The sequence below is a fragment of the Pseudophryne corroboree genome, chromosome 9, assembly GCF_028390025.1.
Source record: "Pseudophryne corroboree isolate aPseCor3 chromosome 9, aPseCor3.hap2, whole genome shotgun sequence".
Classification (NCBI taxonomy): Eukaryota; Metazoa; Chordata; class Amphibia; order Anura; family Myobatrachidae; genus Pseudophryne; species Pseudophryne corroboree.
This window is the reverse complement of record NC_086452.1, coordinates 398,213,905-398,231,116: the sequence shown is the minus strand read 5'-3', so window position 1 is coordinate 398,231,116 and position 17,212 is coordinate 398,213,905. Positions and strand designations below refer to the sequence as shown.

The following is a 17,212-nucleotide window of genomic DNA, read 5'->3' as shown; positions in this document are numbered from 1 at the left end:
CTCATCTCCTCCCAGTCTTCCAACCCCCGGTGCCTCTTTGCCACTCTCAACTCACTCCTCTGCCCACCTCCACCTCGTCGTCCTTCCTCACTCTCTGCTCTTGACTTTGCCACTTACTTCACATCCAAAATTGACTCCATACGTCAGGACATCACACCACACCAGACCATCAGTAACCAGCTTTCTCCCATCCCTTACCAACCCTCCCCATCCCTCGCACCTACTCTGACATCTTTCTCTCATGCATCTGGAGAGGAAGTCATGGCCCTCATTCGTTCCTGTCCCCTCACCACCTCCCCACTTGACCCTATCCCCTCCCGCCTCCTCTGCTACCTCTCTCCTTCTGCTTGTTCCCATCTTTCCCACCTTCTCATCTATCCCTCTCATCAGGCACTGTCCCCTCTGCCTTCAAGCATGCACTCATCTCTCCTATTCTTAAAAAACCTACACTTGATCCAAACACTCTCTCCAACTACCGACCCATCTCTCTCCTCCCTTTTGCCTCCAAACTCCTTGAGCGTATTGTCTACAACCGCCTTACTTCCTTTCTTTCCTCACACTCACTGCTTGACCCATTCCAGTCTGGCTTCCGTCCTCTCCACTCCACTGAAACTGCCCTTACAAAAGTATGCAATGACCTCCATGCTGCTAAATCTAAGGGACACTACTCTCTACTTATTCTACTTGATCTCTCTGCTGCTTTTGACACTGTGGACCATCCTCTCCTACTGCAAATTCTTCACTCCATTGGTCTGCGTGACACTGCCCTCTCTTGGCTGTCCTCCTACCTTTCTGACCGTTCTTTCTCTGTCTCCTCTCGTGACTCCACCTCCCCCTCACTTCCACTAACTGTAGGGGTACCCCAAGGTTCTGTCCTTGGTCCTCTTCTCTTCTCTCTCTATACGTCCTCACTAGGTAAGCTCATAAGTTCTTTTGGTTTCCAATATAATCTCTATGCTGATGACAGCCAAATCTATCTTTCCTCTCCAGACCTCTCCTCACTCGTATCTCCAACTGTCTCTCTGCTACCTCTTCCTGGATGTCCCAGCGCTTTCTTAAACTTAACATGTCTAAGACCGAGCTGATCATCTTCCCTCCCTCCCGCATAACCTCACCTCCTACAATCTCATTATCTATTGATGGCACTACTATCTCCTCTAGCCCCCAAGTGCGCGGTCTTGGAGTAATCCTTGACTCCTCCCTCTCCTTCAAACCACACATTCAGCACCTCTCACAAACCTGCCATTTTCATCTAAAAAATATTTCCAGGATCAGACCCTTTCTGACCCATGATGCTACTAAGACTCTTATCCGCTCACTGGTCATCTCCAGACTGGACTACTGTAATCTGCTCCTGACTGGCATTCCTGACAAATACCTCTCTCCACTCCAACCTATCCTCAATGCTGCTGCCCGGCTCATCTTCCTCACCAAACGCACTACGTCCACCTCTCCTCTCTTACTAGACCTTCACTGGCTCCCCCTTCCCTTTCAGAATCCATTTCAAGCTTCTCACACTCGCTTACAAAGCCCTCACCCACTCCTCTCCCATCTACATCTCTGACCTTATCTCCCTTTACACTCCCACCCGTCCTCTTCGCTCTGCTAATGCACGCCGACTCTCCTGCCCACGGATTACTTCCTCCCACTCCTACCTCCAAGATTTTTCACGTGCTGCACCACTTCTTTAGAATTCCCTACCTCTCGCCCCTCAGACTCTCCACCTCTCTACAAAACTTCAAACGGGCTCTCAAGACCCACTTCTTCACCAAACCCAGCCAAATCTCATCCTAACCCTCTGTTCTACGCTCTCTATGTACCACATCTGTGTCACCCGTGTCTGTCTACCCCTCCCCTTTAGAATGTAAGCTCTCACGAGCAGGGCCCTCTTCCCTCATGTGCTTATCCTTTTCTTACTTTAATAATCTTCAACTGCACCAAATCCATCAGTCTTCTGCCACCTGATACTTATTCCAGTGTCATCTGCTGATGTAACTATGTTTATTTACCCTGTACTTGTCCTATACTGTCATCAACTGTAAGTTGCTGTTTTCCTGTTTGATTATTTGTTTATGTACTCTGTCATTGGGCGCTGCGGAACCCTTGTGGCGCCATATAAATAAAGGATAATAATAATAATAACTGGGAATCCATCTATACTTACAGACCACGACTGCAGGAGTTTGATCGCGCACTGAAAGTCTTTATCTTGTAAATACTTATCCGGACCTAAATCAGCCTGAAACACAGAATGGAATACATTTATCAGAAACTTTCATACAACAGAGAATAGTGTAACACCAAATAGTGCACTGGAAAACAAACACTGGATGGCAACAATTAGCATAACATCGAATACTATTTATTATGTAAGACACGTAACTGTGACTAGCACTAAAAACTAAATGCTGATCGTTTCTTAAATAGGCTTACCATACTATCCCTTTAAACCAAGATACTCATGAATTACACAGGTTCTGTGGCTTGCTGACTTCAACCATTCAACTCACCTGGTTTTAATCAGCCACAGAACCTGTGTAATTCATGCGTGTCCCTGTTAAAGGGATAGTATGGTAAGCCTATACTTAAATAAACATAGCCATACAATCCGAAACACATCAATCCAGTATATTGTGGCATCTTTTTATAGCTGAAGACTAGTGTGAGCAGGATAAAAGGCACTCCACCCCCACCCCTCGCCACGCAATAGAGAACATAGCCTTATGACAGGCATTCCTGAAGCACTATCACTACCAGCTATAGTATATATAGTAATGACACAAAGAGATCACATGAATTGAGCCAGATGAATGATCTATTTACCCAGCTTAAAACCAAGTATTCTTTTGGTTGATTTTTACACTTCATAAGAAAATATCTTTTCCGCAATCTCCAACCTAGGGAAAAAAGAAACACAATATGGGATTTACTGTCAGTCACCAGGAATATTGTACTGTTCATAAAAGCAGAGTATCTCACCTATGTCTTTCAGGGGTTCGACCACCTCAAACTTAGGCTCTGATCGGAAGAACATGGACACTTGTTGCAGGGCAATTTCTGCAGGTATATAGAAGAGGGGTATATTAGCTTTGTCACATGAATAAGCACAGCATCCCCCAGTAAACTATATATATTATTAGGTAGATATCCCTTTTACATTCAATTCTACCACTTTAATGCTGACTAAAAAAGGAAGACCGCATTTGTGTGAGTGGTAGGATTACCAATATGCTTAGAGTTAACCAGATATAAAACTATCTCTAAAATTTTCATTTTACATAAACGTAATAATCCAATTATATGGACAAGCCTTTTAGTCTTGCAAAAAAAAAATCCATCTACTTTGCATTAATGTTAGTCATCTGAAAAAAATAAATCTAAATATATATATATATATATATACACTCATACATACATATACACACACACACACATATATATATATATATATATATATATATATATATATATATATACTGTACACATAAATATAACAAAAAAAAGTATCCTAAATCTAAAACGGGTGATAGGACAGGTGTACCCCTCAGAGGTGGTTTTAAATACATTCAGGTACCATCACACACGAGAAACTCGCCCACCGCTACTACTGTAGAGTGCGCTCCTGTAACGGGCGTCATGTGTTTCTGTCAATCACAATACAATGAGCTCTGAGCCCCATTCACAGATGTACACTAATGCATTTGAGAATTTGTATGCAGCTAATGTGCGAAAATATGCCAATGCTGCCACCTGGAAATGTACAGAGATGCCCACCAGCGACCTCACAAATCTCAACGGCTGCGCCCAGACAGAGAATCTGCTGCAGATAGTTAGCGGAGCACAACGTGGTCACAGGAAGGCAATATCCGGAACCCTTTCGACTGCATATAGGATCACAGATGCAGGCAGAGACATGCCCTGAAAACGGTCGAAATGGACCTGCATTTTTGACGCCACTCTCCGTTACCTCACCAAACGGTCCATGAATGTCAATCACTTTGCAAATAAAGAATGTGCGACTACAGTAATGTACCCTGGCGCATGCGCGGTATGAGTTAGACACATGCACAGGTTACCGATAAATGTTCAACTGCGAAAACAAGGGCATAGTGTACAACTCTGAATCTGGCTCTCTATCCTTAACTAATAGCTCCTGGGCGCACACCCAACTGCTCCAGGGTGCCACACCCAACATTAGTATCAACACTGGGCAAACCCTGGGCAGCACAGTGTCAATGTGAGAAAGGTACCAGAATCCCTTAAATAAAATGGCTGCCTTAGAGTTCTAGTATTTGCCATAGGTTGCTGCTAACAAGGCAGCGTAATCAATTCAGACAGGCCACACCTAGTAACCAACACACAAGACTTTCTCAGAATCAGAGCTAGTCTGACATACAAGGACGCTATATAAGTTAGCCCTGGTCACACTACAACACAGCAACATGTTGTCCATGCTCTGCTGCTCTCCCACAAATCGCAGTTGTACCATTGCTCTATTCTAGCTCTGCAGCAAGGGAAGCAGCTCGAGGGCTGAAACACACCACATGCTGCAGCACTTGCTACTGCCTGTAACTCTGGTCACTCATCACACAAGCTGTCTCCTCTTATGTCTAGAGCTTTGGAGACACTTGTGAAATAAAGGTAAAAAGTAAAGCAATGTGAGAATTGTCACTATGAACTTAACAACATGTAGAGTAAGAAGTTATGCTTTCTTAAAAATACCACTTAAAAGGATAACACTGAATTAGCTGCAATATCCCAAGTAAACCCTGATCCCAGAAAAGGACTATCAGTGTTCATTTGATTAAGTAATGCTTGGATACTTTGTTCATGTTTCTGCATCCTACTTGTCTATATATTTGCATTGTATTATCCTATCGACGCTACTGTAATTGCATTTTTTCATTTGTATTTACAGTTTTACCAGTTTCCTCTATTGCATAATAAATGCCATTCTTCAGATCATCACATCTGATTGGGATTATTGGAAAGAAGAGGTGATTATGCTGTCTGTCTGAATTTAGTTAAGAAGCATCATAGTGAAGGCAGAACAGACCCAGAAAACAGTAACCAGTTTATTTATTGATTATCTCATTACTTTTTTTTTTTAAGCTTCCCATTTGCATTTTGCTTTCTAACACTGGTGCACTGCCAGCTGTCCTTCAGCAATGGTGTGATCCTGTGAGGTTATGCCAGTTCCAGTGAAAAAGGAATAGTGCGGTTCAGGATTGGAAATTTCTAAAGACTCCCATTGTGGTGATTTTTTGGAGCAGAGTTGGATTGTAGGATTCTACTCTCCTTGATTAGGGATAAATACTACTTCTGACTTCTACATAATTGTACTTTTTCTGTTTTGATGAAGTTTATTTAGATACCAAATCATTTGAAAAGAACTTGCGATTGGATGTAACATTAAGAATTTAAATCTGTCTTAATCAGTGGTAAATCATTTTATCATGAAAGCTGATTATCAACCCCTGATGAAGTCCTAACGGACGAAACGCGTTGGGTTTACACTATTGAGCTAACAAAGCTATAATACAAGCACCTGGTTGGATGCCCGTCTCCTACAAGTTCTGACTGATCACCTGACTGTAAATTCCTCACAACTATGTATAAGATTGTTTAATTGTTTTATTGAATTTTTAGATATTTGTACCTAGGACAAACTTTTAGGTTATAAATACCTTTTGTTTGTGTATAAATAAAAAATGATTTTTATAATATTGTTATCCTGAAGGCTGATTGGCTCCCACAAGATCTTTTTCCTATCCCATACCTATTCTAGATACCTTATCTGACAGAGGGTATTTCTTGTTGGTTAGAGACAAGTGGTACAGCGCAAAAAGAAGGGTTACCTTTTGTTTTATATATATATATATATATATATATATATATACATATACATATATACACACACACACACACACACACAGGTTGAGTATCCCATATCCAAATATTCCGAAATACGGAATATTCCGAAATACGGAATTTTCTGAGTGAGAGTGTGATAGTGAAACCTTTGTTTTTTGATGGCTCAATGTACATAGTGAAACCTTTGTTTTTTGATGGCTCAATGTACACAAACTTTGTTTAATACACAAAGTTATTAAAAATATTGTATTAAATGACCTTCAGGCTGTGTGTATAAGGTGTATATGAAACATAAATGAATTGTGTGAATGTACACACACTTTGTTTAATACACAAAGTTATAAAAAATATTGGCTAAAATGACCTTCAGGCTGTGTGTATAAGGTGTATATGTAACATAAATGCATTCTGTGCTTAGACTTAGGTCCCACAGCCACGATATCTCATTATGGTATGCAATTATTCCAAAATACGGAAAAATCCGATATCCAAAATACCTCTGGTCCCAAGCATTTTGGATATGGGATACTCAACCTGTATATATATGTATATATATGTATATATATATATATATATATATATATATATATATATATATAGATAGATAGATAGATAGATAGATAGATAGATAGATAGATAGATAGATAGAGGGAGAGAGAGAGGTAGAGAGAGATATCATGGAACCACCATAAGAAGAGATAGAGAGAGGCATCATTAGGAACGTACAAATATTCTGACTGCAAAGTGTTGGTTGTTTTAATGTTATTCGCTAGTCTTTATTTAGTGTATAGGCCTCCAATGTCAGATGGAGTACATACCAGTGTAATTTGCAGAATAGTTGTTGGGGTCAAGGAATTTTTTCACCGTTTCATGATTGCTAAGGATATGATTGGACGTGATGACATTCAGATAGTTTTGTAACCCTTTCTGTCTTTCCGCAATAAATTCTCGGTCCATGTTCCCTATTAGTTTCTTAGGAGGCAAAGGGAGACTTAGACCTGAGATCTGGGAAGACAGGAAAATTCAGAGTAAGTAAAAGATTGTTGGTATAATTTATGAATCACAATCCTAAACTACAAAAACGGAAAGTTGCATGGCTAGCTTTCTCCAAATCGTGATGCAATGTTTTGTTGATCCACAAACAGTGTGGTTTGCCAAACCAGGTGCAGTGCTCTTAACACACTCAGTCTACTTGAAATGCTCAAATACAATGAATTTCCAAGCAAAGATTCAGCTTTTTAGAAATAATACAACATATTTTAGTTTATATTTTAAATAGGACAATCCCACTAGACTGCAAGCTCTCAGACATAGGACGCTCTCTTCTGCTGTCTGCTCCCACCTTATCTACCTGTACATCCTACTATAGGACCTGATTCAGGCACCAGGTTATCACTTCATACATATGTATTGTGGACTAATCCATGAAACGCCAAGCTAGACTCATTGTCCCTGAAGAATTCCATCTGAGACAAAACGCGTTGGGTTAAAATGTCAGCACACAGTGATGCATTTACCATACTCAAATATATAGTGGAATCCTAGAGAGAGCGCCAAGTGAGCTTCAATGGATAGCCAAGTGCTAATGCAACAGCAGTGTGTACCTGGCATTAGCACAAAAAGAATAGAGACTGTCACCCAATTTGTTTTAATAACTTTACATGTTTTATTATTATTCATATAACTATTGTAGGGGTGTTAGGCACTTAAGCCATGAGTAAAAACGCAGCAGAAAAAGGATTGTAGATTCTCACCCTAAGTGGCATGAACATCAATTAAGCATCATCTTCATTATGGATTTAGGACAATGTTGGGTGGCAGTATTCTAACGAGATGGTGAGGCTCTGCTATTCTATAAAAGCGCCATTAGTATACTTCTGTTTAACAAAGGCTATTATAAGTTTTTGTTAACCGTAAAGTCTGTGTTGGCACCTTAATATTAAAGATTTCTCTGTATAGAATCAATAAAATTGAAACATCTGTATTGAAGAAGAGAAGCAGTCGAGAGGGGGGTACTCACGGAGCGATCGCTGCTTAAAATCTAAGCAATCTGACTTGATTGCTTAGATTTTAAGCAGCGATCGCTCCGTGAGTACCCCCTACAGCGATAGCGATAAGCAGCCCCGCGCATTGCTATCGCTGGTGCTAGAGTGGCCTGCCATGCAGGCCAATCTAGTGGGTCGCTCATTTCACCAGTTGGGTGAAATGAGCGGCCCCCATCTCCCCCCACATGCTCAGCACACATCGCGCTGTGCTGAGCGGCGGGAGAGATGTGTGCTGAGCGGTTCGCTCAGCACACATCTCTCCCGCATCGGCCAGTGAGTAGTGGCCTTTAGTAATGATACAATTATTACTTTAGGATGCAGAGTTGGCCATTGGTAGTGATATTAATGTTCCGCCTGACATGTCCTTAGTTGGGGAATAAATTCCACATTTTTAGATTGTCTGAGGTAAGACAATTCACAGCAAGATCGTGGGAATACCTTATCGCCTATGAAGGCTATTGCTATAATCTCAATTGTTACTTTACTTGCTTTTGCTGTTTTACATAAAGCTTCTCTACCATTTCCATCTAAAACCTGGGTCAGAGCCGAATAACTGAACACAGGTTCCAAGCCGTGTCGCAGGGGCTTGCAACTTCGTTCACGCGGCAGGCTGGAGCTGGGTTAGTAGCAGTTCTTTCCTCTGCTGGCATTTGGACATGACAACATCTGTTATGGTGACGACATCTCCAAGCGCCGGTGAGCCTGCTCTCCGTAGGACCGCTGAGCGTATTCTGACACAAAGCATAATCTGAGCATCTTTTGAAAGATAGCAAATTAAGGGGGAGATGTACTAAAGCCTTGGAGAGAGAAAGTAGAGAGAGTTAAGTACCAACCAATCAGCTCCAGTCACTTTACAAGCTGTAGGTGTCTATGTTCTTCAAAGGTTTCATTAAAGCATCTTTTAAAAAAATGTTCTTTTCTTAATCCATTTACATTATGGGTTCCTCCACACCTTTCATTTTAGAACGTGTCTTCCACAAGTTAATAAAACATAAAAAACACAATAAAACTAGGACACAAGAAGGTGATGTCTTTTCCCACCATTGTGTCCTTAAATATTAATATTTAATTTCATATTTTAGAACTCTGTCACATTAACACATTACTAGTGCGATAGTGGTAATAGCACAATGTTAACAGACCTTGAATGTTCACAGCTAAACAATCGGATAAACAAAATTCAATTCTACACGCTAAAATGGCAAAAAGAAAGAGAGTCTTTTGACAATAAAGTGTGGAGAGCAAATGTATTGGATACACAAAATTATGACCGATTCCATTATGAAAACAGCTGAGGCCTTGAATCTATGAATGATGCCTAGAGGCAATCTCCTGATCTAATGGATACAATAAAGTTATTATTTCTAAGCACTGGACTCATTATATAATGGGACTGTTCCACTTCTATGATAAGCAGAGACCGAAACGGCTTCTAAAGCTGAAGACAGACTCGTGTCTGCTAGCTGAAAGATAATATTGTAGGAATAAACCCCCCACTAAACGGTCCCATCTGACATGAAAACATCACGCACTTTGCAAGCTTCATTTAGTAACCTGAACTCGTGGCATTATACAATGTGCTGTAGGTGATTCGTACTCGTCCTGCTAACCATCTGTCCTGAAATCCAATTTGTGTACAATAAGCCCAGGAGAAGGCCAGGTTGCAGAGAGGTGCTCGGGCGCTTTAATGAAGAGGATACGAAGCATGGACTGTGTGAAAAGAAGAATTACTGCCAGTTTATGTGCTAAATGTGAGCGATGGGAGATGATCAGTTCTGACAAGTGACTGAAAATCCAATTACACCTGGAACAATGCACATTGGAGAGCGAAAACTCTGATAAATGAAATGGCCAAATGCAAGAGCAGAAAAAAGGACTCGAGCGGCGGAGCGCTCTCAGAGGTTTCACCTCCATATGGCACAGCAATATCTCTGCCACAATGAAGGGCGCAGTACAAATTAAGCTTAAAAACTATTTTTAAAAGGAACATTGGGCCTAATTAGTGTTTATACACACAGGCTTTAGAATGTGCAATTTTCTAGGCTATGGAATTGCTAATGTGAGCAAGTGAAGCTGAAGCCCTGAAATGAAAAAAAGAGCCCCCAACTGAAGTGATCGCAAACTCATTCGCAGCCTATATGTAAGAACAAGGAACATAGGGCCCGATTCAGAGCTGATCGTTCTCTGACATGCGGGGAGATGCCCAGCACAGGGCTAGACAGCCCTGCATGTCAAGCCCTACATCCCCCCCACCCCCACAGGTGCAAAAGCATTGTACGGTGGCGATGCTTTCGCACCCACTGAGTAGCTCCCTGCCTGCCAGCGTAGCTAGGCTGCACATATGCAATACGTGCTGGTTAGTATTCACCATGTTTTCCGCCGCAGCGGCTGCGTGTGACATCACGTAGCCGACGCGACCCGCCCCAGCAAAGGTCAGGACATGCCTAACGCCGTTGGCACGCCGCTCCTGACCCGCGACTGCCTCTGCCTGTCAATCAGGCAGAGGCGATCGCACCAGTGAGACTCTTTTGCATCTCACTGGGTGCCTGTGCGCACTCCACAAAAGGCTTCAGAGTGCGATCACCTACACTGTTAGGGTAGTCCTTTCGCTATGCAGATTGGCCGTGGCAGTAGTGACGCTGGTGCCACGTTTCTCTGCATACATGATCACAGCTGAATGCAACACTGGACATTAGAGAAACCCTATGCCCGCCAGTACCAGTGGAATTGCTTCTTTCGGTGCAGTCCCTGACAACGGCAAACCCGCCAGGGAAAGCCACCCCCAGGAAAGCCTATCAAAATTGCATGGATCCCCTTGCAATTCTGATATGCGTCTGCTGAAGGTAACCATCAGGACGCTTGCACAGTGCTTGCTCCCGATGTTCCTAATCCATCCACCTCTGAATCAGGCCCTCAAACACATTTTGTGATGACAGAAAGACTTTTGATATCGGTGCTAACAATAATATGCTGCAAACCTGTGTGTATGTAGTAAATAAAACCATGGGGGATTTTGGCATATTGTGATAAAAAATATTTAAGCTTGCAACCCAAATGTTTTAAATCAAAATATGTCAAAATCCCCTTGGTTTAATTTGCAGCATTTTATTGTTAGCACCAATAACAATTGTCTTTCTGTTTTGTAAAAATATATATCATTACTACTGGCACACAGTTGGAACCATGTACAATATACAGTAGGTGAGAACGAGAATGGGCATATTTATTCATCCTCGCTCTGCTGTTCAGTCGCCGAGTCCTGCCGGAAGCCGCACTGTGACCGGAAGTCGCGCTGCCGTAAGGCTCCGCTTCCTCTGGATCCCTGGGCGGCGTCAACTGCAGCTCCACTCGCCAGCCGGCGAGGAGACTTATGGATGTAATTTGTGGTGCTTGGTTGGTATGATTGCAGGTTAGCGGTGCTTTCTTTAGGCTGTGTGTGAGTGCCGATGAGTACCTCCAAGGCCTTTTTCAAGGATACTGGTGCTTGTCCATAGGGGTCTCTTTATTTGCCTCTCAGACCAATCAGTGCTGAGGGTGTGTCCAAAAGTTCTTGATTGACACCTTAAAGGGTCTGGTCCACATAGATCACTTGTATGATTAAGGTTGTGTGACAGCCTTTTATGGCATGGTGTATGCAGTTTCAATAATGCATATGCTTAACAGTTGATACAAAATAGACCTATTCATGATGTGTATCGCAATTATGTGTCTAGATACACATGCACAGTAAGTATTTTAAATAATGGTAAGTGTGTTCTTTATCTTGTCAGTATGACATTGTTGAAGTCAATATTAGGCCTGTTGGTGCCATACTTCTTAGATTAAAGATCCATTTTAACTCATTTCTATCCAGTGTTTTGTTGAAGTCCCCACCCCTCCAATTCCTCTGTGGTTTGTTAATTGCTATAAAGAAAAGGGAGGTGGGGTCCGCCATATGTGTCTCTTTATAGTGCTTTGATACGCTGTGATTTTCGTATCCAATTCTTATATTTCTTACATGTTCATATATCCTTATCTTGAGGGGTCTGATCGTTCTTCCTATATACTCTAGCCCACATGGGCATCTTAACAGATATACTACTCCCTTGCTCTCACATGATATTCGTGATTGATTATGAAAGATTAATTCCTTGTGGGAGGAGTGGAATTCCTCTATTCTTTTTGTGCTAGTTTTGTGTGATGTTTTACACCCTGAGCATTTTCCAGAGTAATGGAAGCCCACCGTGTTTTCCATGAAGGGTAGGGTCGTCTGGACCTTACATGGTGGTCTGATGTGGTTTTTCACCACTTTGAGGTCCTCATCCTTACGTAGGATCTCCCAATGGGTCTGTATTGTTTTTTCAATTAGCTTATCTACATTGGTGGACAAAGCATTTGTAGATACAATGCACATAGAAAGGGAAACACTACTAGAAAACAACACCAAAAATCAACAAGAATGAGGGAGAAAAGACATACTTCATAATTCAATACAATAAATCTGCTAAGGTAGGCCTAAACATTGACTTCAACAATGTTATACTGACAAGATAAAGAAAACACTTACCATTATTTAAAATACTTACTGTGCATGTGTATCTAGACACATAATTGCAATACACATCATGAATAGGTCTATTTTGTATCAACTGTTAAGCATATGCATTACTGAAACTGCATACACCATGCCATAAAAGGAAAAAAGTCTGTCGCACAACCTTTATCATACAAGTGATCTATGTGAACCAGACCCTTTGAGGTGTCAATCAAGAACTTTTGGATACACCCTCAGCACTGATTGGACTGAGAGGCAAAGAGACCTCTATAGACAAGCACCAGTATCCTGGAAAAAGGCCTAAGGGCTGAAACGCGTTGGAGGTACTCATCAGCACTCACACACAGCCTAAAGAAAGCACCGCTAACCTGCAATCATACCAACCAAGCACCACAAATTACATCCATAAGTCTCCTCGCCGGCTGGCGAGTGGAGCTGCAGTTGACGCCGCACAGGGATCCAGAGGAAGCGGAGCCTTACGCCAGCGCGGCTTCCGGCAGGACCCGGCGACTGACCAGCAGAGCGAGGTGGACACCAAGCCCTGCACATTTGGAGTGCTGCCGGGGACGGAGAGAGTGGATACAGCAGCAACAGCGGAAACATCAGTAGAACACTCACAGCTTAGTGAGACACTGGAGAGACATAAGAAGTGTTGGTAAGTTTGTTGTACCTGGCAGGCCGCGACGCCGGTTCTCAGAACACGACCCCCCTCTGACTAAAAACTATTTTTCTATCAAGTGGGGATTCCCAGACCGAAGGGTCAACATTGCACCCCTGGGAGACTGCGAACTGTATTAAACCAATTAACTGCACTAGATATGAACTTTGTGCTCCACGGAATACGGACATTCTGACCCCACACTTAAAATTAACATATGATGTGTAAGAACAAAATTGTTATTTTCATTTGATGTTTATATGCGTTTACATCATTTTTTTCTGACTGATACTCAGCATTGTGACTGAATAAAAGTATTAGCAGACGACACAGACACCTGTTTATTATACACGGATTATAAATTTTTGATACATTTGACAACATGCATTGGTGAGCGCAGGTACCAAAAAACCCTATTTACCATTTTCCAACAAGAGTGTGGACAATGCTATAGGTACCAGCAGCACCCGAAACAAGATCCTATTTACTGTTGCGCTTTGAACCAACCCAACAGCGCAAAATGCGAACGAAAGAGTCTGACGACAACTGTCGGCCGCATCTGTCCAGCTGAACGCATCTGAATTCCTCCCACTTATACGAATACTATAGTAATGATGGAGCTATGCTTTGTTTGTATTATTACAGCAATATTATCAAATCAGCCGACAGCAATAAAAACGGATGTATGTACAGATTTGATCTTATTTAAAACATTCCACATCCATGACTTTGCGTCTTGGTCTAATATGCTTTTCATGGCAAATGCGACTATTCGGTAATAAAAACACTGATCAGTCACGTACAACATTGTGCGCTGTAATTTTACCATTCCTGGCGTCACAGCAGTACAGCAGGCGGGAACCTTGCCAGGCAGAGGAATTCTGTCTATACGCCCAGCCCTGTAAGCTAACCAAATTTTATTTTCATTGGGGTGAGTGAGCCCCTTTATGTGCATAGCAACATACAAATCTATGATCCTAAATACATATAGGATGTCTGATGGAAAATGCCTGCACAGATTTGCTAAGTTCAGGGTCTTATACGGAATAAAAGCCATAAAAAATAAGGAATGTAATTCTTTTTTGGATAAAGGTGTTTAATAGGGTCAAAACATCTTTATGTTATTCCGCAGCTTCTACTTGTCTATTTGTACCCAGTATTAAAGGGCAGATGCAACCAATCAGATCAGGAAAATGTTTGCAGCAGCAGCAGAGAGTGACAGGATGAGAGTGCTGAACTTATGGAAGGCAGTGACCTATGAATTTGTGCAATTATTTTAGTGCAGGCAGGACTGCAGGTGACATGCTGAAAGGAAAGGAATGGAGGCAGTATTAAAGCCACAGACTGCCAGGATAAAGGAAGGAGCAAGTGCCTCTGAAAGCTTAGTAGTCGGGCAAATCTCCTGTCAAGCTAATGCAAGGAGACGGCTACATCAAAAGTACCCTTTTATTACGCACAGTTCATGCATCCAACAAGTGGTTATTCCTGTCTTTATGTACACATGCATGCTCATAATCGGTACCATTGCTGCCAACTAACTGCCCCTGTGGATTTCATTAAAAGAACACACCTATGGCTATCTTAGGGGCAAAGTACACGCAATTATGGCAATTACGCCACACGTTCAAAGTTATGGTTCTTCATAAGGAATAAAACTTACATAAGAGAGATAGTGTATACAGTAATAAAAAAAATTATATTTTTGTCAGAGGGATATGGAGGACAGTATAATAATTTTGATTCTTTGTTCATTATTTTATGTTTTTTGTGGGTTTTTTTTTTTTTTTAACAAAAGTAATTTATTGGCTAGCTACAGGGTACAGAAACCATTGTAAGCATTCCAGGCACCCAAGTCACCACTACAAGAGCTTATAAAATCACCATAAAAATTACTTGTCACTTTTATATGAAAAAGAACGTCTCTCTGTAGTTCATTTTACAGCTAGCTTGTAAATGCAAACCAATTATACGGAAATATATCATAGAGAATTAATTAGCATTAAATAGTTATATGCCTCTTTTTTTTTGTATCTACGACTTAATGATCATAGGAACTATAAAACTGCAAAAAACAACCTTATTGATAAGTGTCAAATGTCACGGTAATAAACCATTATGTACGAGGGGTGTGCAATAAGTTTCCGGATGTGCCGTGCATAGGTAGAGTAGACACAATCTGACTGTCTGGCTGTGAATTGCAATCGAGAGCAGAAGGAGGCTCGGATGACTTAATGGCCAGGTTTGATTGGGATCACTCAAACTCTGTCTGGGAGATCATCCATGGCGATGAATCCTGGATCTACAGTTTCAACCCAGAGACCAAAGAATAGTCGGCCCAGTGGACCCCAGTTGGAGATGCACCGCCACAGAAGTTCCGACGTGAGCGCAGCGTGGCCATTCAGATACCGGCTGTCATGTAGCTACTGTACCACTCGTGCAGCGTACCATCACTGGGGACTGGTACACCAACCAATGCCCACCACAAGTGCTGGAAGCCATGTCCAAGTTTGCCCAAGAACTCACACTCATAGTGCCCTTCTCCATCACGACAATGCATCTTCCCACAAGCCCAGGAAAGTGGTGGATTTTCTGGCATTTGAACGCATCCAGGAGCAAAGGCATCTGCTGTACAGTCCAGACCTGGCCCCGTATGACTTCTTCGTGCTCCCACAAATCAAGCACAAGATGTGTAGGGTTCATTTTGAGTCACCAAAAGCTGCAGTGGAGACCTTCATCCAGTATTTAGAAGACACACCTGCTTCAGACTGGTCCAGCTGCTTCACCAAGTGGTTTGTGCATATACAACTTTCATAGAATCCTCTGGCGAATACTTTGAAAAAAATTTAATGTTCACTTTGTTTGTAATCTGAATACTTTTTATGCATCTAGAAACTTATTGCACACCCCTCGTATAAGCCGGTAAATGGCGGACGTTAACTTTGCACTAAAACCTTCCAATAAACGGTGAACCATCTTACCTGCAGGCTATTGTTAAGCAAGTCAAAGTCGCTGTATCGTCTCACAATCTGAAAAACATAATATACATCATGTGTCAAAACTATAAACTTTAATGTCCGCTCATAAATGTGCATACAGCAAGTGTGAAAGCAGACTTCAGCATGTAAATTCAGATAAACAAACATGTTTAAGCTGCAACTAAAAAATTCTGGTGAACCCTTCCTTACTGCACAGGGTACGCCAGGTCACACCTTTAGCTTAGAGCAGGGGTGTCCAAACTTTTTGCAAAGAGGGCCAGATTTGGTGAGGTGAAAATGTGTGGGGGCCGACCAGATACACAAATGCCCCCAGCAGTGCTGCCAGATACACAAATGCCCCCAGTGCCAGATACACATTATATGCCCCCAGCAGTGCTGCCAGATACACATTAAATGCCCCCCCAGTGCTGCCAGATACACATTTTATGCCCCCAGCAGTGCTGCCAGATACACAAATACCCCCACAGTGCTGTCAGATAAACATTATATGCCCCCACAGTGCTGCCAGATACACATTATATGCCCCCAGCAGTGCTGTCAGATACACATTATATGCCCCCACAGTGCTGCCAAATACACATTATATGCCCCCACAGTGCTGCCAAATACACATTATATGCCCCCAGCAGTGCTGCCAAATACACATTATATGCCCCCAGCAGTGCTGCCAGATACACATTATATGCCCCCAGCAGTGCTGCCAGATACACATTATATGCCCCCACAGTGCTGCCAAATACACATTATATGCCCCCAGCAGTGTTGCCTGATACACATTGGAGAACTACTTACAAGTGAAAATGCTTTAGCCCAGAACACCTATGAGGGGGTGAAGCACTGAACTTATTGAGACTGATCACCACACACTGCTGCGGAGCTGCAGTAAAGATGGCCACTGTGATGATCCTCCCTGGTGTCTCCTTTTATATATTCATACACACAGGAGGGCTGGGTTTGTCTCGGCGGGAGAGGCAACCCCAGCCCTCCTGTCTCACCAGATCAGCAGCAGACCAGCCTATAGTCTGCACGCAGTGGAGCGGAAGAGAGCTGTCAGTCACCGTGTAGCGCGTCTGACAGCAACGGGTGGGGAGTGTCAGTGCGGTGG

The 17,212-nt window shown here is 42.3% G+C and overlaps 1 protein-coding gene across 6 annotated transcripts in view; it reads right to left on the bottom strand.

The window, feature by feature from the left end:
* The window catches only part of PXK (PX domain containing serine/threonine kinase like), a 144,632-nt gene that overhangs the window by 93,620 nt on the left and 33,800 nt on the right, over window positions 1–17,212 (bottom strand). For all 6 annotated transcript variants that reach the window (XM_063940877.1, XM_063940879.1, XM_063940878.1 and 3 more), the window contains exons 3-7: window positions 16,090–16,137; window positions 6,693–6,879; window positions 2,980–3,057; window positions 2,824–2,897; window positions 2,165–2,239 (exon numbers count right to left, since the gene is read on the bottom strand). In XM_063940877.1, coding sequence (XP_063796947.1) covers window positions 2,165–2,239; window positions 2,824–2,897; window positions 2,980–3,057; window positions 6,693–6,879; window positions 16,090–16,137 — 462 coding nt within the window. The remainder of the gene's footprint in view (window positions 1–2,164; window positions 2,240–2,823; window positions 2,898–2,979; window positions 3,058–6,692; window positions 6,880–16,089; window positions 16,138–17,212) is intronic.